Here is a 23,500-nt window from a genome sequence, read left to right as displayed (position 1 = left end):
GGTGAGCTTCTAGATGTGACCGCCCTTCCATCGTGTACCCGTATGGCTAGAGAGCACAGCCACCATTATTCCACTTCTTTCTCTTTCTTTCAGACTTCCTGAACAAGAATTAACACCCTCTGCTTTTAACCCCTTGTTATTTCTTTTTTAATTTTATGTTTTAAAATTTAGTGACACTTTCCAACCCTGATTTAATGGTGTGTGCATGGAATAATGGAAAGAATACAGACCAGAAGTTAGAAGACTTGGGTCCCTGTCCTAGTTCTTCACTTATTAAGTTGAGTGTCCTTGGTAGGTCATTGAACTACTGCATTTCAGAATTCTCATCTATAAAATGAGGATGGCCGTGGGAGTGGGCGAAGGAATTAGGTTGAGGGAGCGATGTGGTCTAGCCACTTCACAGAGTGGCTAGCCTTAAAGATAACATAATGTACAATGTTAGAAGGCATTCTATGCTATTTGCAAAACATAGTTATTCATTGTTGACTGCCAGTGGCTCACACTGTTTTAGGCACTAAAGAGGAACCAAAACACTGAAAAAAAAAAAAAAAACCCAAATACGGTCTACTGCTTCAAGAAGTTGTCATTTAGCAGGAGAGATAAAAATAATATGCCAGATTTCTGGAGTGAGGTCACCAAATCCTCTCCCCTTAAAATTTCGTCTCTAAAAATGGACCAAAGACTTAAAACAAACTGAGCAGCAGTTACTCATCAAAAATTACTGAACTTTTTATACAAACAGAGGGAATCTGAGGCAATCTTGCCTGGGGCTCTTCCCACCCCCTCCCCCCAGCCACCATCTCATCACCAGAATTCTAACAGGGTAGGGCAGGCCATAAAGGACCAGCAGCTTCCCAGTCAGTGGGGGCTGACTTCATTTGGAGCAGGAAAACAAAAACAACAAAAATCTTGGCCAGTGGCATTACCAGTAATAAGCAGCAATCCTAGAGGCAGGCTAACATGGAAGGTCAGAGATTCTTTTTGCTCTGACTGTAGTTCTGATTAGGGCAAGCAGTAGGCTAATGGACTAGCCAGAAACTTAACAGGGAGACACAGGCCAAAATGCAATTATTGACACATTCAATAAGTGCTCAGCACACCCTTGGCTAATGGGAAAGGGCACGGATTGGAGTAGGCCCAACATATCCACATATCCCTGGCTGACCAGGAGCTTGCACCCACGAACAAAGAAAACACAAGAAAGTCTGGTGGAAAATAAAAGTTCAAGCCGACCTGAAAACTGCCTGAACTTTGAATGTACTCCTGAACCCATTACAGTGGGTTGAATGTTGCCCTCTAAGAATCCAGGACCACTGGGCAGCCCCGGGTGGCTAAGCAGTTTAGCACCGCCTTCAGCCCAGGTCATGATCCTGGAGACCCAGGATCGAGTCCCTCGTCGGGCTCCCTGCATGGAGCCTGCTTCTCCCTCTGCCTGTGTCTCTGCCTCTCTCTCTCTCTCTCTGTCTCTGTGTCTCTCATGAATAAATAAATAAAATCTTAAAAAAAAAAAAAGAATCCATGACCACCCAGAATTTCAGAAGGCGACCTTATTTGGAAATAGGGTCTCTGCAGATATAAGTAATGAAGGATGGAGATGAAGTCATCCTGGATTTGTTCTGTCAAAGGAATTTAATGACTGACATCCTTATAAGAGGAGGACAGGACACACACAGAGACACAAGAGAAGAATGACCTGTGAGGATAGAGGACACAGACATGGGAGTGAGGGAATGCCAGGGAATGCCAAGGATTGCTGGGAATCACCAGAAGTTGATAGCGGCAAAGGAAGATGCTTCCGTTGAGCTGTTAGATGGAGGATGGCCTTGCTAATACCTGATTTTAGATGTCTGGCCTCCACAGCTGTGGGAGCATTAAATTTCTGTTGTCTTAAGCCACCAGTTTTGGGGATTTGTTACATTCGCTCCAGGAAACTAATACACCCACAAGCAGATCCACAGACACAAGGTAGAGGCTGTACTTTATTGAAAGCCTTTTGACTTTGCACTGGTTCAAAGTCTTTGAATACAACCTGTGACAAATCACCAGATAATCAATAAACTATGAAAACACAGAGACAACCCTAGGAGGCCAGTCTTCCAAATAAAAACAGATAAAATCTGAGCAGAGACATTATGCTGGCTGTCTATCGGGGAGAGGGGGCATGGATTTCACGGATTTCAGAGACGTTACCAAACAAACATAACAAAAATAGTGAGAACATTAACCTTCAAGAGGGGAAAGTCAGAATCTAGAATCCACAGTTGCTGTAATACATGATCGAAAATGTCCACTTTTGGAACGCTTCACGAATTTGCGTATCATCCTTGCGCAGGGGCCATGCTAATCTTCTCTGTATCGTTCCAATTTTAGTATATGTGCTGCCGAAGCGAGCACGAAAATGTCCACTTTTGAACGATAACAAAAAAAAGTCAAAAGACGTGTATGTAAGAAGCAGAAAAGCGTGACCACACTCAGGGGGCAAACAGAAGCCATCAAATCCACTCCCAGGAATCTGCTCAAGAGAAATGGCCAGCTGTCTCCACAAAAACTTGTATCTGTATATTCAGAACAGCATGATTTGTAGCAGTCCCAAATTAGAAATAGCACAAATGTGCATGTAGTAGGATATAGTCGGTGGCATAAGAAGAGAGCAACTATTGATAAATGCTATGAATAGATGACTCTCAGAAACATCAGGCTGAGTGAAAGAAGCAAGACACAAATGTTGCCTATTGTGTGATTTCATTTATATGAAATGTCCAGAAAAGGCCTATCTGTAGAGACTGGAAGCAGATCAGTGGCTGCCTGAGGCTACAAAGAGGGAGGATTCTTTGCCAATGGGCACAAGGGAACTTTCTGAAGTGATAGAGATATTCTGAAACCGGTTTGTGATAATGGCTGCACAGCCCCACAAAATGCTTAAAAATCAGTGCATTGTACACTCACAATGGATGAACTTTATGGAATATGAGTTACACCTCAATGAGCTATTTTTAGAAACTAAAAACTCAATATATATAACAAGTCAAAGAAAAATTAAAAAAAAAAAAACAGTCACTCTAAGTCACAGTGTAATGAAATGCTTCAGTTTTCAGGGGAGACCAAGAGCCACCGCTAGGGAGAGAGGGATAAAACAGTAGACGTTGTCGTCAGAGAAAGCTGCATAGCCTCAATCTGAATCTTAAAAGATGGATAAAATTTGAATTTAAAATCCTTTGTCCTACTGCAGACAAAGGAAGAGCGCTCCAAAAGACAAGATAATAGCACAGGGGTGGGGAAACAGTGAGGCAGCTGGTTTTTGAGGGAGTAATGAGGAATGCACAAATTGGTACAAAGGATCAGGTTATGAAAATACCAGGAAATGGGGGAGAAAAGAAAGGGATTATTAGGAGGGTCAGGGGAAAAAAAAAAGTTACTTTCCTCTCTGTATCCCTATGAACCCAGGAGGCCAAGGTTTGCCTTGTTGGGAAAGATGAACATGGTAAATAAAAACACCTTGAAGAACTGTACTTTTCACATGGAGCAGAAATACTCGGTGACTTCACAGGTGTGCATAATAAATAATCAATATGTGGCTTGATGTCTAAAATCAAACTGTAAGACATCGATGAATCAGTATGGGAATAAAAGATGCACTTGCTACGTTCCTAAATAATTAATTTTATTGTTATTTCCCATCCGAAAGCAAGACAAATTAACGAACGCCACACTTTTAATTAGTTTACTGCTCCAGGCAGAAGGCTAAACGTCTTGTCTTTTTGTTTTGTTTTGTTTTGTTTTGTTTTGTTTTGTTTTAGCAGAACTCTTCTAAAAACCTATTCACATTTCACTGAATCATGCACAACTCTGGTTTGTAAAACGGGCCGATTCTTCTCAGTCCCGCTAAATTGCCAAGATCGCTGAACCGCAAGTCAACTCTGAGTCACCCAACTTTTTAATTGTGAACAATTACTTTCCTGGCAATCAAGAGGCAAGCTGAGACAAAATTATTGCGTGGATAGGATGCGATTCTTTAAGCCCCCACTCCATCATGTTGGTCAAGCCCGTCCAGTGACATAACAAAAGTCAGTCCCAGGATCAATCCGTATGCAAGGCAACGCGTGGTAGCCAAGTAACACTCTCCCTCACTCTTGGGTTTTGCATTGTTAGCACAGGGTGTGTGTGTCTCCCCGAAAACCTTTCAGCCGGCTAAGCCTTGTTCTTGGTTCCTCTGTACGCACCACGTTTGCCAGCAGGCACATGGAACAACTGCGCTGTCTTGAATGAAGTGTGACCCAAGACCCAGGAAAAACGCTTCATGACATTCATTCCGATTGTCGACTACAGTAAGTTCAGCAGTTCTTCTAAATCAATAGTTGAAAGTTACACTTTCAAAAATTAAGTGTATCTACGCCACTATCATTAGGGGTCTCAGACCTCTCATGGTTTGAAAAACGTAGGAAACCATTTGCCACTAAGAAATGCTACCTGAGCAAAGGTCCTGCACCTGCTCAGAGGTCCAGGATCTGCTCTCGCCCCGGCCCCGAGCTGCACATGCGACCTTAGGGAGCCACCCTACCTCCGGACTTGACTCATTTTCCTCGCCTATGAAAAGGAAGGAATGAACTCTCAAATGCTATGACAATAAATTACATTTTGGCCAGGTACGTAGAATGGGGAAAACCAGTTTCTGGCACCATTGAGCATTATTTTTTATAAATAAGTTTTATAAATCTTTATAAAGTCAAAGTTAAAACGAACATTCAAGTGTTTACTCTTAAGTTGGAAAGGTTTAAATGTTTAATCCCTAAACCTGTCTAGTTTCTTTTAAAATTAAGTCACTGTTTATGAGTGATGAGGGAAACTGAAAAGCCAAAAGTAGCAATTCGATTCTTGCCCCCAACTCCTAAGACTCCCTAAACTTCTATCAAGCTTGCCCAAATGTAAGTATTTCTTTTACTTAGTGAAAATGCAATTACTTTCTAAACGGAGTTTCTTAAACAAGGAAATAACAGATATAATCCCATAACAACTTGTCCTTTCAATTGCTACTCCGCACAACGAAATATTGATGAAAACCACTTCGGTACAATATGTGAAACCCTATATTGGATATAAAAATTATCTCATGCTAAGAAAACTGGATTTATGATCAAATGAAAGCAGAAATGCACTAAAATCCATCTAGCCAAATTCTACGCCAAGTTATTTAGGTGTGATTCACCCTGAAGTTTATTGGATTTGTGATTTTATCTCAACATTTTTCTAAAGAACAAATTGCCAATCTGGTATTTTTCCCTTAGAATAATGTATGATATAATTCACTATGGCAGGCCAAATAGTTAACTTGTAATTTGGGGGACAGTTTATTCCTGCAACATTTTAATGATCATATATCTCTATCCCCAAATTAATCTGTTACCGGGTTAAATCACTCCAAATTCTTTCTTCCACAATCTGCAAGAGTAATTGCTGCTTCGGTTTCAATCATGGAGCAGTAAATCTAGATTTACTTTGAGGCAGCTGGTTTATAAGTCCCTGGATATGCATAATTTCATAGAGTGATTGAAGTCATTTTGATATGATATCAACGACAGCTTATCTATAGCATCAACTGCAAGCAACTTAAAAAAAATCACATTTTATGTGTACCTTTTTCAAGTAGTTTGCCTTTGTAGACACAAAGGTTTTCCCCTCCACAGTGCTGCTGATAAACTTTTATTTCATCCCGGAAGTCGGGGTGATCATGAGACAGGTGCACATTTTTCCCCAGATAGATCATTGTAATAGCTGCATTACTATGCGGTGGTGTTTTATGAATCTTTCTTGATTCCTACAATAAACAAAAAGAAGCCGGCTTATTAATTAATTACCTTCTAATTGGAGGGTAATGATACTGTCATAGGAGGAGTGGAAAAGGCTCCTTTTAGGCACCTAGCAACAAAACCTTGATAAAACGTCAGTCTTTGCAGGGTACAGAAAGTCAAGCTCGTTACCAAATAAATCTCTAATAATGATGTTGCATTTTGCCTTTGTGTTTTTAACGCCACTGCCAGGGGTCTGGGCAAAGGCTTTCACTTTTTATTTTACTCGGGTGTGTGTTTTACATACAACAAAACTATCAGTGGCACTAAGAAAACTGCTCTCGGTTCTTTTAGCTGGTTCTCAAATAAAAATTCAAATCGAATGAATTAAATGCTGGTGACATAATTTTGTTCTGATTTGAACTTTTGTGATTTAGCGATTGTTTTTGTAATTGAGGGCTTCATCCTCACGCTTGAGCACTGAGGATGTGTCCTTCCCTAATCTTACTCTGCGTGAAAGGGGAATGGCCCACGTTGGATTCCTTCTAGGGTCACTCTGAGGATTAGAGATGGAGGCTAGATGCCTAAGATATTCAGTTTTACAGGCAGCATTCAGTGAAAAACCAACAATAATTATTATTTTCCTATCAAACGGTAAACCCAACAACAACAACAACAACACCCTGTACTCTGGTGTTCACAAACTTATTTATACAATAAACAATACACGGATACGCCAGAGATGGACAGAAGTGTCCTAGGCCTCGCCTCCTTGTTTACAGTCTGAAGTCGTTTCCCAATAGTGAACGGGCAAAGTGTTTGTCTGACCTCTGAGAGGAAATTGAGGAGAGAAGCAGGAAAAGGAAGAAGAGGAGGCAGAGAAATAGCGGGGGGCTGGCTGAGAGACTTCAGAGGGCCTAATAAGAATACTGTCAGCGCGAGAATTATACAGGGGCCAGGCAAGACTTTTAATCTACTTCACTTTTCTAAAAATCAATTTTCAGCTAAATGAAAAATGTGAAGAGACCAACTTTCGGTGAATTCAAAGCAATTATTTGAGTTGGATTTCATTGAATTACGGATGCCTTGGAAACATGCATTTTTTTTTTAAACTGCAACAAAAATTTCTGAAGGAACTACTAAAATATTCCCGTCTTCAAACCCATCCCCTTCCACTTCAGAGGACTTTTTTTTTTCTCCTCATTGAATTCCATTTCTCTGCAGCAAAAACCAGAGGCAGTAAATCTGATTAAATGAAATCCCGCAAATGACAGTCTGAAAAGTGTAAACGGGGAAGGAAGTCCAAGATTTAAAATTTAAGTAAATTGTCCCGCCTCGGGTCGAGAGAGCTCCCAAACAGAGAGGCAATCAACAGAAATATTTCAGGGACCTCAGTAGCCATGAAGGTAAATCAGCAACCTGGGTAATTCTTTGCAGATTAGAGACCTCTCCCTGAGTCGCAGGCCGGGCTCCAAGTTGCAAGGTCACGTCTCCCTTGCAGGTGCCGGGTGGCCGGGGCGCTGTGACAGGCATCCGTGCAGCCCAGCCACAGCCACCAGCCTGCAGCAATCCGGCTCCACGCTCCCTCTAGAACATTAATGATATGATGGATTAAAAAGCGCATCTCCCTTTGGCTGAGCAGTACTTTCCATGGAAAGTGGCCTGGATTCCCAGGTAGCCCGGGGAGCTTGTGGGAGGTAAGCCCTGCGTAAACGCAAGGGAATCGTGCAATCGGGGTGGAGGAACGGCCTGCCTCATCCGTACAAGATGAGAAAGTAGAAGTGGAAATGCTTAAAAGTAAAATGAAAGGAAATGACAGCTCTTCATCTTTTCATTTACTCACCTTTTTTTTTTTTTTTTCTCTGCTAAAGTGTGTTCCTGACAGCAACATCTCTTTTTCTCCTGGGTCTAGTTACTTCATTCTTCTTAAAAATATTCCCCAATTATTGCCACCAGGTAACCTTTTCTGGATTCTAACAGGAGGCCCGAGTGACAGCTCGTGATTAAATACGTGCGCTAGGAGCTGAACAATTGTTTCTTTCAGTTGACTGAACCGCCTCTCTACTCACCATCCTCCAAGGTTAGAAGGACCCAGACTGATGAAACTTCAGCAAGCCTGGGCCCTCTCTGCCGGCCAACAGCGAGTACCAAACCCTTCCATGGAAACCCAGTTCCATTGCAGGACCCGGAGCAGGGCCGCATGCCCCTGCAAGACTAAGGCTTAGCTTTCTCACTTTCTGCACCACTGACCACTTTCCTTCTCATTTCTTTTCTGATACCTCAGGCAAGTTCCATCTGAGCCGACAACTAAATGGCAAGCTCATTGAGGGGTTGACCAGTCAGCTCTCACGTAGTGCTAACAAGTAGCATTCAATTAATACCCTAGATTTTTGTTGGGATCTTTTATCTGCGCTCAGGCCTGAGTCAGGGCGCGGATTTAGGAGACCCTGGAGGTGCCAAAGGGCCTGCTCTTGCAAGTGTTGGGTGGCAAGTCCCCTTCGGCCACTTAGGCCAAGCCTTGATGAACTCCGGGCATCGTGGAGTCTTACCTAGGCCCCTGCAATAAGTCTCAACTTAAGTCGGGTGGCCACAGAATTTATCATCCAAACTGGGAGACATGGTGAAAGAGGTATTATTAATAATTATACTAGAAACACACACACACACACACACAAATTTCAACTCTTCCAGGCAAGCTGGGATGTACAGTCACCCTACTAGCTGGTCTCCCCACTTCCAGACTGGTATCTCTCAAAATGTCTTGCGTCCTGCATATCAGTGAACTATTATTATCACTGAATAGATCATGTGACGCTCCTGCTCAGAGTCCTCCAACGATTCCCAGTATCCATGGGACAAGTTCAGACATTCCTCACGTACCAAAAAAAATGTCTTCTATTTTCAACTCCTCCTGTCTCTCAACTGTTTGCAATTTCTACTGACACATTTAAAGGTCCAGCAGCTGCCCCAGTTGTAGAGGCCCGAACACTACCCACGTGTTTCTAATCTCCAGGCCCCGAGGACTCTGTGAGTCACGTGGCCTTGACACTATGCCCTTGTGTTCCACTCTCAGTAGATAAGGACAATATCTTACTGATCTTTGTGCCCCCGGTGTCTGGTCAGTGCTGACACCTAGCAAGGGCCTAATAAACATTGATCTGACAGGACGCAGACGTGGAACACTTAGGGATTCCACATCCTGTCCTTTGCTGAGACAAAAGCTACAGTAAGTCGGCCCTGCCCTCAACCAGAAGCTTTCTGCATTTATAGGAACTTGACAGGTACCACAACATGGAAACCCACTCACAGTGTCTTGTGAAACACCCCTGACAAAGACTGATTAAAAGCAGGCAGTCCCCGAGTTGGCTCTGATTCGGGCCTTTGGAGGGAAAGATTCCAAATTGAGCCAGAGGAAGAGTGCTCCCGGGTTCGCATCCTAAGGCTTCAGGAAGCAGCTGGTTGTAATAGAAACTTCTCGCTACACTCGTTTGGTTCCTCTCTGTCTCTTATTTTTCATGCTAGTTTTTCCTTGTTCCCTCCTCCTCCCTCCTTTGCTTTTCCTATGCTTCCTGCTTTCACTCTCCTCTTGACTATTCTTCTCACCACTGTGTAACTTGTGTCTCATGCATATTCCTCACATGCCCCCAATGCCTCCACCCTCCTGGAGGTATCGGAGCTCCAGGTTGTGAGGATGCTGAGTCGAGCCTTCCCTTCCTCATCTCCCTCAGTAGAATAAATGCAGCAAGTCTGCTGAGAGGCACTATCCAGCCTGTATCTGAAAAATCCAGCTGCATCCTGCTCCTGGTAAGAAGGCCTGAAAAGCTTACGAGGTCTGCCCTTAAACCCCCAACGGCTGCAGACGCCCAGAAGCATCTTTGGTTTCTTCTCCCTTCTATTGTTTAATTCTGCAATGCCAGCTGCTAAGATATCTTGACTGTGGAATTGACTTCTAAACCGTTTTTAAAGTCCTTTCTAGTAACGTAATTGCCAAACTGCAATGTTAATTTTAAGCAAAAACACTGTGTAAAGGAAAGTTCCTGAAATAAATCAAGCCTATATAAGATATGTTGAATTATCCTATATTAAAATCATGCTGATGCTTTCCGTTTTCATTCTCAAATCTGAGTCTACTGGTGAGGAAAACCAAGAGTAAGAAAAATACCAAGATAATGCATTGACTAAAATGGAACTTAAAAAAATATATATGGTTTTAAAATTAAGTCAAACAAAAGAAATGTGCAATCTCTCTAGCAAAGCTAATTTGTTGGCTTTATTTGTTGTGGAAGAAAAGGGATCTATGTCTGAAAGGTATAATTTATTTCCATTATGTTTACATAAGCTGCATAGTATAATTTAAAATTTAGGGTTTTTTGTATGTCTAATAAAATAATACCTGTTTAGGAACACAGTACTAATAAATGCTTGATTAAATATAAGTAAAATCAAATGCCTGCCCTCCACAAGCTTCATAATCTGAGAGTAGAAGGAACAAATAATAAAAATACATGAGTATTGATACTAAGCAGAATATAGTAAGGGACCTAAGAGAAGTAACAAAGTCCTTGTGAAGAGAGGAAGGGATGGGGTCCTGTTACGACGTAGAGAAATCAGTACAGAAATCCCCTCTTATGGGGACTGGGAAATGTGGGTCCGATAACATCCTTCTATTTCAGGCATTCACCGGCAATTCATAAAAAAAGAACATCTCTGCATTCGAGGAAACACCTGACTGATGGTAATTAATATCTTAGTCAAAGGTTGGAGAGAAAAAGGCTTGTAGATAAATTTCATGAACCTTGAGGATTATGAACGCAGGCTCTAAGCGTCAGTCTGCCAAGCGGGTGTACTGAGTCTGTCCCTAATGAGTTATGTGACCTTGGCCAGCTTATTGAATCTTATTTGACTCAGTTCCTCATCTTTCATACGGAGAAATTATTTTATCTCTTTCTTGAGTTTACTTTGTGTATTAAATGAGAAAATGCACATAAAACACTGAGCAAAACTCCCAGCACATACTGAAGTCCCATTACATAGAAGGTAGGATCATTGTTGTCGACGTCGAATATAAGCATTTTACCACAGTAAAAGCTAACAGAGGTCATCAAATAAGAGAAAAACCCATATGGATGACTTAAAAGCAAGTGAATATCCTGCCAAAAGTAATAACAGAAAAAAGCACGGATCAGAGGTGGGGCGGTGGTGGACCAAAGAGCCAGGGAGTCGTTCGGTTTGGCTTGGATGGGACTGGAAAGCTGGAGAGGAGTCAACATCTGAAAGCCCTTGAATGCCAGTGTCAAAGCACGGCTCTTTATTCTGATGCGTTGACATCTGGGGCCTTACTGACCCTGGGGAGACTACGGCTCCCAAGACTAACCGATTCCTAGAGATGGTACATGACTTGCCTGGGACAGTGCTTCTCGTGGACAAACTAACCAGCTGGGAGCTCACATCCACCCTCCCCCTACCTCAGCTATCTGGCTCTTAAACTCAGGGCCAATATTCCCCCAAAACCTGCCAAGGTTATTCATACTGTTGAATCCTGAGCCTGCTTACCCTGTGTTTCCTGTTCCTTCTCTCAGACACCATAACAAATACTCTTGCCCATGTTTCTCTCCTACTCCCCAAGTCTCCTGGCTAATCCTGGTGCTGCCTTGTGGTCCCAGGTGACATGTGTGATGGGTAATTTTACCTATCGACCTAGCTGGGCCACAAGGCCCAAATATGTGGCCAAACATTATTCTGGGTAGAACCCTGACTAATAAACATGGCATGGCCCCTCCTTTGGGGAACTGTAAGTGACTCGGTGTTAGTCATCTCTTGATGTATGGGTCTCAACATATCTGGATAATAATAATGAAACCTATATTTCAAAACAACCAGTCAAGGGCATCTGGGACTCAGTTGGTTAAGTGGCTGCCTTCAGCTCAGGTCATGATCCCAGGGTCCTGGGATGGAGCCCCATGTCGGGCTCCCTGCTCAGTGGGGAGTCTGCTTCTCCCTCTGCCCCTCCTCCTCTCATGCTCACTCGCTCTCTCTCTCTCTCTCTCTCCCTCCCTCCCTGTAAAATAACTAAATAAAATCTTTAAAAATAAAATAAATTAAAAAAAATAAAATAATTAGGCAGAAAAATAGAGCTACTTTCATTAGGAAAGAAGCTGGTGAACGTCGTAAGCAGGGGAGGAGCATGTTGGGAGCCATTCTTTCAAGTTTCATTTAATACATGATCGAAAATGTCCACTTTTGGAACGCTTCACGAATTTGCGTATCATCCTTGCGCAGGGGCCATGCTAATCTTCTCTGTATCGTTCCAATTTTAGTATATGTGCTGCCGAAGCGAGCACGAAAATGTCCACTTTTGAACGATAACAAAAAAAAGTCAAAAGACGTGTATGTAAGAAGCAGAAAAGCGTGACCACACTCAGGGGGCAAACAGAAGCCATCAAATCCACTCCCAGGAATCTGCTCAAGAGAAATGGCCAGCTGTCTCCACAAAAACTTGTATCTGTATATTCAGAACAGCATGATTTGTAGCAGTCCCAAATTAGAAATAGCACAAATGTGCATGTAGTAGGATATAGTCGGTGGCATAAGAAGAGAGCAACTATTGATAAATGCTATGAATAGATGACTCTCAGAAACATCAGGCTGAGTGAAAGAAGCAAGACACAAATGTTGCCTATTGTGTGATTTCATTTATATGAAATGTCCAGAAAAGGCCTATCTGTAGAGACTGGAAGCAGATCAGTGGCTGCCTGAGGCTACAAAGAGGGAGGATTCTTTGCCAATGGGCACAAGGGAACTTTCTGAAGTGATAGAGATATTCTGAAACCGGTTTGTGATAATGGCTGCACAGCCCCACAAAATGCTTAAAAATCAGTGCATTGTACACTCACAATGGATGAACTTTATGGAATATGAGTTACACCTCAATGAGCTATTTTTAGAAACTAAAAACTCAATATATATAACAAGTCAAAGAAAAATTAAAAAAAAAAAAAACAGTCACTCTAAGTCACAGTGTAATGAAATGCTTCAGTTTTCAGGGGAGACCAAGAGCCACCGCTAGGGAGAGAGGGATAAAACAGTAGACGTTGTCGTCAGAGAAAGCTGCATAGCCTCAATCTGAATCTTAAAAGATGGATAAAATTTGAATTTAAAATCCTTTGTCCTACTGCAGACAAAGGAAGAGCGCTCCAAAAGACAAGATAATAGCACAGGGGTGGGGAAACAGTGAGGCAGCTGGTTTTTGAGGGAGTAATGAGGAATGCACAAATTGGTACAAAGGATCAGGTTATGAAAATACCAGGAAATGGGGGAGAAAAGAAAGGGATTATTAGGAGGGTCAGGGGAAAAAAAAAAGTTACTTTCCTCTCTGTATCCCTATGAACCCAGGAGGCCAAGGTTTGCCTTGTTGGGAAAGATGAACATGGTAAATAAAAACACCTTGAAGAACTGTACTTTTCACATGGAGCAGAAATACTCGGTGACTTCACAGGTGTGCATAATAAATAATCAATATGTGGCTTGATGTCTAAAATCAAACTGTAAGACATCGATGAATCAGTATGGGAATAAAAGATGCACTTGCTACGTTCCTAAATAATTAATTTTATTGTTATTTCCCATCCGAAAGCAAGACAAATTAACGAACGCCACACTTTTAATTAGTTTACTGCTCCAGGCAGAAGGCTAAACGTCTTGTCTTTTTGTTTTGTTTTGTTTTGTTTTGTTTTGTTTTGTTTTAGCAGAACTCTTCTAAAAACCTATTCACATTTCACTGAATCATGCACAACTCTGGTTTGTAAAACGGGCCGATTCTTCTCAGTCCCGCTAAATTGCCAAGATCGCTGAACCGCAAGTCAACTCTGAGTCACCCAACTTTTTAATTGTGAACAATTACTTTCCTGGCAATCAAGAGGCAAGCTGAGACAAAATTATTGCGTGGATAGGATGCGATTCTTTAAGCCCCCACTCCATCATGTTGGTCAAGCCCGTCCAGTGACATAACAAAAGTCAGTCCCAGGATCAATCCGTATGCAAGGCAACGCGTGGTAGCCAAGTAACACTCTCCCTCACTCTTGGGTTTTGCATTGTTAGCACAGGGTGTGTGTGTCTCCCCGAAAACCTTTCAGCCGGCTAAGCCTTGTTCTTGGTTCCTCTGTACGCACCACGTTTGCCAGCAGGCACATGGAACAACTGCGCTGTCTTGAATGAAGTGTGACCCAAGACCCAGGAAAAACGCTTCATGACATTCATTCCGATTGTCGACTACAGTAAGTTCAGCAGTTCTTCTAAATCAATAGTTGAAAGTTACACTTTCAAAAATTAAGTGTATCTACGCCACTATCATTAGGGGTCTCAGACCTCTCATGGTTTGAAAAACGTAGGAAACCATTTGCCACTAAGAAATGCTACCTGAGCAAAGGTCCTGCACCTGCTCAGAGGTCCAGGATCTGCTCTCGCCCCGGCCCCGAGCTGCACATGCGACCTTAGGGAGCCACCCTACCTCCGGACTTGACTCATTTTCCTCGCCTATGAAAAGGAAGGAATGAACTCTCAAATGCTATGACAATAAATTACATTTTGGCCAGGTACGTAGAATGGGGAAAACCAGTTTCTGGCACCATTGAGCATTATTTTTTATAAATAAGTTTTATAAATCTTTATAAAGTCAAAGTTAAAACGAACATTCAAGTGTTTACTCTTAAGTTGGAAAGGTTTAAATGTTTAATCCCTAAACCTGTCTAGTTTCTTTTAAAATTAAGTCACTGTTTATGAGTGATGAGGGAAACTGAAAAGCCAAAAGTAGCAATTCGATTCTTGCCCCCAACTCCTAAGACTCCCTAAACTTCTATCAAGCTTGCCCAAATGTAAGTATTTCTTTTACTTAGTGAAAATGCAATTACTTTCTAAACGGAGTTTCTTAAACAAGGAAATAACAGATATAATCCCATAACAACTTGTCCTTTCAATTGCTACTCCGCACAACGAAATATTGATGAAAACCACTTCGGTACAATATGTGAAACCCTATATTGGATATAAAAATTATCTCATGCTAAGAAAACTGGATTTATGATCAAATGAAAGCAGAAATGCACTAAAATCCATCTAGCCAAATTCTACGCCAAGTTATTTAGGTGTGATTCACCCTGAAGTTTATTGGATTTGTGATTTTATCTCAACATTTTTCTAAAGAACAAATTGCCAATCTGGTATTTTTCCCTTAGAATAATGTATGATATAATTCACTATGGCAGGCCAAATAGTTAACTTGTAATTTGGGGGACAGTTTATTCCTGCAACATTTTAATGATCATATATCTCTATCCCCAAATTAATCTGTTACCGGGTTAAATCACTCCAAATTCTTTCTTCCACAATCTGCAAGAGTAATTGCTGCTTCGGTTTCAATCATGGAGCAGTAAATCTAGATTTACTTTGAGGCAGCTGGTTTATAAGTCCCTGGATATGCATAATTTCATAGAGTGATTGAAGTCATTTTGATATGATATCAACGACAGCTTATCTATAGCATCAACTGCAAGCAACTTAAAAAAAATCACATTTTATGTGTACCTTTTTCAAGTAGTTTGCCTTTGTAGACACAAAGGTTTTCCCCTCCACAGTGCTGCTGATAAACTTTTATTTCATCCCGGAAGTCGGGGTGATCATGAGACAGGTGCACATTTTTCCCCAGATAGATCATTGTAATAGCTGCATTACTATGCGGTGGTGTTTTATGAATCTTTCTTGATTCCTACAATAAACAAAAAGAAGCCGGCTTATTAATTAATTACCTTCTAATTGGAGGGTAATGATACTGTCATAGGAGGAGTGGAAAAGGCTCCTTTTAGGCACCTAGCAACAAAACCTTGATAAAACGTCAGTCTTTGCAGGGTACAGAAAGTCAAGCTCGTTACCAAATAAATCTCTAATAATGATGTTGCATTTTGCCTTTGTGTTTTTAACGCCACTGCCAGGGGTCTGGGCAAAGGCTTTCACTTTTTATTTTACTCGGGTGTGTGTTTTACATACAACAAAACTATCAGTGGCACTAAGAAAACTGCTCTCGGTTCTTTTAGCTGGTTCTCAAATAAAAATTCAAATCGAATGAATTAAATGCTGGTGACATAATTTTGTTCTGATTTGAACTTTTGTGATTTAGCGATTGTTTTTGTAATTGAGGGCTTCATCCTCACGCTTGAGCACTGAGGATGTGTCCTTCCCTAATCTTACTCTGCGTGAAAGGGGAATGGCCCACGTTGGATTCCTTCTAGGGTCACTCTGAGGATTAGAGATGGAGGCTAGATGCCTAAGATATTCAGTTTTACAGGCAGCATTCAGTGAAAAACCAACAATAATTATTATTTTCCTATCAAACGGTAAACCCAACAACAACAACAACAACACCCTGTACTCTGGTGTTCACAAACTTATTTATACAATAAACAATACACGGATACGCCAGAGATGGACAGAAGTGTCCTAGGCCTCGCCTCCTTGTTTACAGTCTGAAGTCGTTTCCCAATAGTGAACGGGCAAAGTGTTTGTCTGACCTCTGAGAGGAAATTGAGGAGAGAAGCAGGAAAAGGAAGAAGAGGAGGCAGAGAAATAGCGGGGGGCTGGCTGAGAGACTTCAGAGGGCCTAATAAGAATACTGTCAGCGCGAGAATTATACAGGGGCCAGGCAAGACTTTTAATCTACTTCACTTTTCTAAAAATCAATTTTCAGCTAAATGAAAAATGTGAAGAGACCAACTTTCGGTGAATTCAAAGCAATTATTTGAGTTGGATTTCATTGAATTACGGATGCCTTGGAAACATGCATTTTTTTTTTAAACTGCAACAAAAATTTCTGAAGGAACTACTAAAATATTCCCGTCTTCAAACCCATCCCCTTCCACTTCAGAGGACTTTTTTTTTTCTCCTCATTGAATTCCATTTCTCTGCAGCAAAAACCAGAGGCAGTAAATCTGATTAAATGAAATCCCGCAAATGACAGTCTGAAAAGTGTAAACGGGGAAGGAAGTCCAAGATTTAAAATTTAAGTAAATTGTCCCGCCTCGGGTCGAGAGAGCTCCCAAACAGAGAGGCAATCAATAGAAATATTTCAGGGACCTCAGTAGCCATGAAGGTAAATCAGCAACCTGGGTAATTCTTTGCAGATTAGAGACCTCTCCCTGAGTCGCAGGCCGGGCTCCAAGTTGCAAGGTCACGTCTCCCTTGCAGGTGCCGGGTGGCCGGGGCGCTGTGACAGGCATCCGTGCAGCCCAGCCACAGCCACCAGCCTGCAGCAATCCGGCTCCACGCTCCCTCTAGAACATTAATGATATGATGGATTAAAAAGCGCATCTCCCTTTGGCTGAGCAGTACTTTCCATGGAAAGTGGCCTGGATTCCCAGGTAGCCCGGGGAGCTTGTGGGAGGTAAGCCCTGCGTAAACGCAAGGGAATCGTGCAATCGGGGTGGAGGAACGGCCTGCCTCATCCGTACAAGATGAGAAAGTAGAAGTGGAAATGCTTAAAAGTAAAATGAAAGGAAATGACAGCTCTTCATCTTTTCATTTACTCACCTTTTTTTTTTTTTTTTCTCTGCTAAAGTGTGTTCCTGACAGCAACATCTCTTTTTCTCCTGGGTCTAGTTACTTCATTCTTCTTAAAAATATTCCCCAATTATTGCCACCAGGTAACCTTTTCTGGATTCTAACAGGAGGCCCGAGTGACAGCTCGTGATTAAATACGTGCGCTAGGAGCTGAACAATTGTTTCTTTCAGTTGACTGAACCGCCTCTCTACTCACCATCCTCCAAGGTTAGAAGGACCCAGACTGATGAAACTTCAGCAAGCCTGGGCCCTCTCTGCCGGCCAACAGCGAGTACCAAACCCTTCCATGGAAACCCAGTTCCATTGCAGGACCCGGAGCAGGGCCGCATGCCCCTGCAAGACTAAGGCTTAGCTTTCTCACTTTCTGCACCACTGACCACTTTCCTTCTCATTTCTTTTCTGATACCTCAGGCAAGTTCCATCTGAGCCGACAACTAAATGGCAAGCTCATTGAGGGGTTGACCAGTCAGCTCTCACGTAGTGCTAACAAGTAGCATTCAATTAATACCCTAGATTTTTGTTGGGATCTTTTATCTGCGCTCAGGCCTGAGTCAGGGCGCGGATTTAGGAGACCCTGGAGGTGCCAAAGGGCCTGCTCTTGCAAGTGTTGGGTGGCAAGTCCCCTTCGGCCACTTAGGCCAAGCCTTGATGAACTCCGGGCATCGTGGAGTCTTACCTAGGCCCCTGCAATAAGTCTCAACTTAAGTCGGGTGGCCACAGAATTTATCATCCAAACTGGGAGACATGGTGAAAGAGGTATTATTAATAATTATACTAGAAACACACACACACACACACACAAATTTCAACTCTTCCAGGCAAGCTGGGATGTACAGTCACCCTACTAGCTGGTCTCCCCACTTCCAGACTGGTATCTCTCAAAATGTCTTGCGTCCTGCATATCAGTGAACTATTATTATCACTGAATAGATCATGTGACGCTCCTGCTCAGAGTCCTCCAACGATTCCCAGTATCCATGGGACAAGTTCAGACATTCCTCACGTACCAAAAAAAATGTCTTCTATTTTCAACTCCTCCTGTCTCTCAACTGTTTGCAATTTCTACTGACACATTTAAAGGTCCAGCAGCTGCCCCAGTTGTAGAGGCCCGAACACTACCCACGTGTTTCTAATCTCCAGGCCCCGAGGACTCTGTGAGTCACGTGGCCTTGACACTATGCCCTTGTGTTCCACTCTCAGTAGATAAGGACAATATCTTACTGATCTTTGTGCCCCCGGTGTCTGGTCAGTGCTGACACCTAGCAAGGGCCTAATAAACATTGATCTGACAGGACGCAGACGTGGAACACTTAGGGATTCCACATCCTGTCCTTTGCTGAGACAAAAGCTACAGTAAGTCGGCCCTGCCCTCAACCAGAAGCTTTCTGCATTTATAGGAACTTGACAGGTACCACAACATGGAAACCCACTCACAGTGTCTTGTGAAACACCCCTGACAAAGACTGATTAAAAGCAGGCAGTCCCCGAGTTGGCTCTGATTCGGGCCTTTGGAGGGAAAGATTCCAAATTGAGCCAGAGGAAGAGTGCTCCCGGGTTCGCATCCTAAGGCTTCAGGAAGCAGCTGGTTGTAATAGAAACTTCTCGCTACACTCGTTTGGTTCCTCTCTGTCTCTTATTTTTCATGCTAGTTTTTCCTTGTTCCCTCCTCCTCCCTCCTTTGCTTTTCCTATGCTTCCTGCTTTCACTCTCCTCTTGACTATTCTTCTCACCACTGTGTAACTTGTGTCTCATGCATATTCCTCACATGCCCCCAATGCCTCCACCCTCCTGGAGGTATCGGAGCTCCAGGTTGTGAGGATGCTGAGTCGAGCCTTCCCTTCCTCATCTCCCTCAGTAGAATAAATGCAGCAAGTCTGCTGAGAGGCACTATCCAGCCTGTATCTGAAAAATCCAGCTGCATCCTGCTCCTGGTAAGAAGGCCTGAAAAGCTTACGAGGTCTGCCCTTAAACCCCCAACGGCTGCAGACGCCCAGAAGCATCTTTGGTTTCTTCTCCCTTCTATTGTTTAATTCTGCAATGCCAGCTGCTAAGATATCTTGACTGTGGAATTGACTTCTAAACCGTTTTTAAAGTCCTTTCTAGTAACGTAATTGCCAAACTGCAATGTTAATTTTAAGCAAAAACACTGTGTAAAGGAAAGTTCCTGAAATAAATCAAGCCTATATAAGATATGTTGAATTATCCTATATTAAAATCATGCTGATGCTTTCCGTTTTCATTCTCAAATCTGAGTCTACTGGTGAGGAAAACCAAGAGTAAGAAAAATACCAAGATAATGCATTGACTAAAATGGAACTTAAAAAAATATATATGGTTTTAAAATTAAGTCAAACAAAAGAAATGTGCAATCTCTCTAGCAAAGCTAATTTGTTGGCTTTATTTGTTGTGGAAGAAAAGGGATCTATGTCTGAAAGGTATAATTTATTTCCATTATGTTTACATAAGCTGCATAGTATAATTTAAAATTTAGGGTTTTTTGTATGTCTAATAAAATAATACCTGTTTAGGAACACAGTACTAATAAATGCTTGATTAAATATAAGTAAAATCAAATGCCTGCCCTCCACAAGCTTCATAATCTGAGAGTAGAAGGAACAAATAATAAAAATACATGAGTATTGATACTAAGCAGAATATAGTAAGGGACCTAAGAGAAGTAACAAAGTCCTTGTGAAGAGAGGAAGGGATGGGGTCCTGTTACGACGTAGAGAAATCAGTACAGAAATCCCCTCTTATGGGGACTGGGAAATGTGGGTCCGATAACATCCTTCTTCTATTTCAGGCATTCACCGGCAATTCATAAAAAAAGAACATCTCTGCATTCGAGGAAACACCTGACTGATGGTAATTAATATCTTAGTCAAAGGTTGGAGAGAAAAAGGCTTGTAGATAAATTTCATGAACCTTGAGGATTATGAACGCAGGCTCTAAGCGTCAGTCTGCCAAGCGGGTGTACTGAGTCTGTCCCTAATGAGTTATGTGACCTTGGCCAGCTTATTGAATCTTATTTGACTCAGTTCCTCATCTTTCATACGGAGAAATTATTTTATCTCTTTCTTGAGTTTACTTTGTGTATTAAATGAGAAAATGCACATAAAACACTGAGCAAAACTCCCAGCACATACTGAAGTCCCATTACATAGAAGGTAGGATCATTGTTGTCGACGTCGAATATAAGCATTTTACCACAGTAAAAGCTAACAGAGGTCATCAAATAAGAGAAAAACCCATATGGATGACTTAAAAGCAAGTGAATATCCTGCCAAAAGTAATAACAGAAAAAAGCACGGATCAGAGGTGGGGCGGTGGTGGACCAAAGAGCCAGGGAGTCGTTCGGTTTGGCTTGGATGGGACTGGAAAGCTGGAGAGGAGTCAACATCTGAAAGCCCTTGAATGCCAGTGTCAAAGCACGGCTCTTTATTCTGATGCGTTGACATCTGGGGCCTTACTGACCCTGGGGAGACTACGGCTCCCAAGACTAACCGATTCCTAGAGATGGTACATGACTTGCCTGGGACAGTGCTTCTCGTGGACAAACTAACCAGCTGGGAGCTCACATCCACCCTCCCCCTACCTCAGCTATCTGGCTCTTAAACTCAGGGCCAATATTCCCCCAAAACCTGCCAAGGTTATTCATACTGTTGAATCCTGAGCCTGCTTACCCTGTGTTTCCTGTTCCTTCTCTCAGACACCATAACAAATACTCTTGCCCATGTTTCTCTCCTACTCCCCAAGTCTCCTGGCTAATCCTGGTGCTGCCTTGTGGTCCCAGGTGACATGTGTGATGGGTAATTTTACCTATCGACCTAGCTGGGCCACAAGGCCCAAATATGTGGCCAAACATTATTCTGGGTAGAACCCTGACTAATAAACATGGCATGGCCCCTCCTTTGGGGAACTGTAAGTGACTCGGTGTTAGTCATCTCTTGATGTATGGGTCTCAACATATCTGGATAATAATAATGAAACCTATATTTCAAAACAACCAGTCAAGGGCATCTGGGACTCAGTTGGTTAAGTGGCTGCCTTCAGCTCAGGTCATGATCCCAGGGTCCTGGGATGGAGCCCCATGTCGGGCTCCCTGCTCAGTGGGGAGTCTGCTTCTCCCTCTGCCCCTCCTCCTCTCATGCTCACTCGCTCTCTCTCTCTCTCTCTCTCCCTCCCTCCCTGTAAAATAACTAAATAAAATCTTTAAAAATAAAATAAATTAAAAAAAATAAAATAATTAGGCAGAAAAATAGAGCTACTTTCATTAGGAAAGAAGCTGGTGAACGTCGTAAGCAGGGGAGGAGCATGTTGGGAGCCATTCTTTCAAGTTTCATTTAATTTTATTGTGTACAATCTGTCAACACTGAGATGGACTTTGTTTGTTCTTGTTTCCCCTTCCTGCCTTTGACCCTTGCTCCCTGATTCTGTCTGCTAACTTCCTACTCATCTCTCAAAGCCCATTTCAAAATGCCCCCTTCTCTCCGAAGGCCTCTTCAATCTCCTCAAAGCTAGCATCTCCTTCCTCTGCGTTCTCCTCGTGCTTTATTTATACCTCTCTGATTGTACTCACCACAATGTGTCATGGTTAATTGTAGATATTTCCGTCTCCCCTGCTAAACTGCAATCCTTCTGCAAATAAGGATTTGGCTTTACTCGTCTTGGTAACCTCAGCACCTAGCACAGTGCTGGTCATAGTCAATCAAAACTAAATTGAGCTATTTGTTGATTTAGAGGCAGAACATAAGCACGTAGATGAGTGTAACAGCCCTGTGAAGAGTTAGGTAGCCAGCCCCCGACCCAGGAAGCTAGCACTGAGAATGGAGAAGGATTATCAGACACATGAGACACTGTCCAGGTGCTTGAGCTGTGCAGTGTGAGACAGCAGCCACTTCACCCACTTGGCTGTGAGGCATTTGAAAGGCTCATCTGAACGAGATGTTCCATAAACACAAAATGCTTACTGAATTTCAAAGATGTAGTATGAAAAAAAAATTGTACAATTCTCGTTAAAACTCATACTGATTACATGTTGAGATGATAATAGGTTGAATATACTTGATTAAATAAAGTATGTTTCTCCCTCTGCCTGTGTCTCTGCCTCTCTCTATATCTCTCTGTGACTATCATAAATAAATAAAAATTAAAAAAAAATAAAAAACAAAGTATGTTAATAAAATTACTTTCACATGTTTCTTTTAGCCATTTGGAGACAAGTTATTAGAAAATTAAAATTGCCTATGTGACTTGCATTATATTTCTATTGGGCATCTCTGATCTGGAGGACTTAGCAATTAACTCATAATGTGGACAGAATAAGGAAGTCTGGATTTTGAGCCCAAATTATTGCGGAAAAGGTGGTGCTTCGTGAGATGGAAGGTAACTGAATGGAGAAGCTGGCTTAACCATGTCAAATTCGTAGGGCAATAGAACCTCCCAACCAGGCACCAGTGACTGCACAGAGCTCACGGGAGGTCTTGGAGGTGAGAAGGGGGCCTTGATTAGATATAGAGAAAGCCCAGACTGGTTCATGCCTGGAAAAGCTCTCTGCCCTTGATTTCACAAAACATATATTTTAAAAAAATACTTTGCTTTTTAAAATTAAAAAGCATAATGATTGAGTAGGTTCTTATTTGAAAGGCTATATTTTCACATTTATAAACGCTATTTATGGGACCATTCACATTTTAATAGGCTGCTGTGTAGAGTAGGTGACCAGCAATACTGTGGGAGGACAGAAAAATCTGGAGATGTGTGAGGGACATCTCCGAGCACAATCTAACTAGTCTCATGGATTCCATAAAAGCAGTATAAAAGCTCTGCCATCCTGGAACAAAAGGAAACCAAGCAACAGGGCACAGTAGCAACTTGCTGGGCTGTAAGATCTACTACACCTGGTCATTTGGCATCATGGATCACCCTCTCGAGACACAGAACACAGAAGCCAGGGACTGTGTTCTACACATTCATAGAGGAAGAGGCGGTGGGTCACCAGCAAGCCTTATCTCTTTGCCTTTTCCCTCTTCTTCTTTTTTTTTTTCCTTTACTTTTAAAAGTATTTGGAGGATGATTTGAGGGTGGCAGTCATAAAATGAGTGAATTTCATG

At 42.2% G+C, this 23,500-nt stretch overlaps 1 protein-coding gene and 2 non-coding genes across 3 annotated transcripts in view; all 3 read right to left on the bottom strand.

Moving 5' to 3' along the window:
• Positions 1-23,500, bottom strand: part of ERICH3 (glutamate rich 3) — a 107,632-nt gene that overhangs the window by 37,408 nt on the left and 46,724 nt on the right. The window contains exon 8 of the mRNA XM_041748585.1: positions 15,363-15,543. Coding sequence (XP_041604519.1) covers positions 15,363-15,543 — 181 coding nt within the window. The remainder of the gene's footprint in view (positions 1-15,362; positions 15,544-23,500) is intronic.
• Positions 2,288-2,394, bottom strand: LOC121488437. The gene has a single exon (XR_005987066.1). It is a non-coding gene; the product is annotated as a U6 spliceosomal RNA (small nuclear RNA).
• On the bottom strand, positions 12,018-12,124 carry LOC121488436. The gene has a single exon (XR_005987065.1). It is a non-coding gene; the product is annotated as a U6 spliceosomal RNA (small nuclear RNA).

The sequence above is a fragment of the Vulpes lagopus genome, chromosome 3 (assembly GCF_018345385.1).
Source record: "Vulpes lagopus strain Blue_001 chromosome 3, ASM1834538v1, whole genome shotgun sequence".
Taxonomy (NCBI): domain Eukaryota; kingdom Metazoa; phylum Chordata; class Mammalia; order Carnivora; family Canidae; genus Vulpes; species Vulpes lagopus.
Note: the sequence above shows the minus strand (reverse complement) of the source record. Positions and strands in the feature narration are given on the sequence as shown.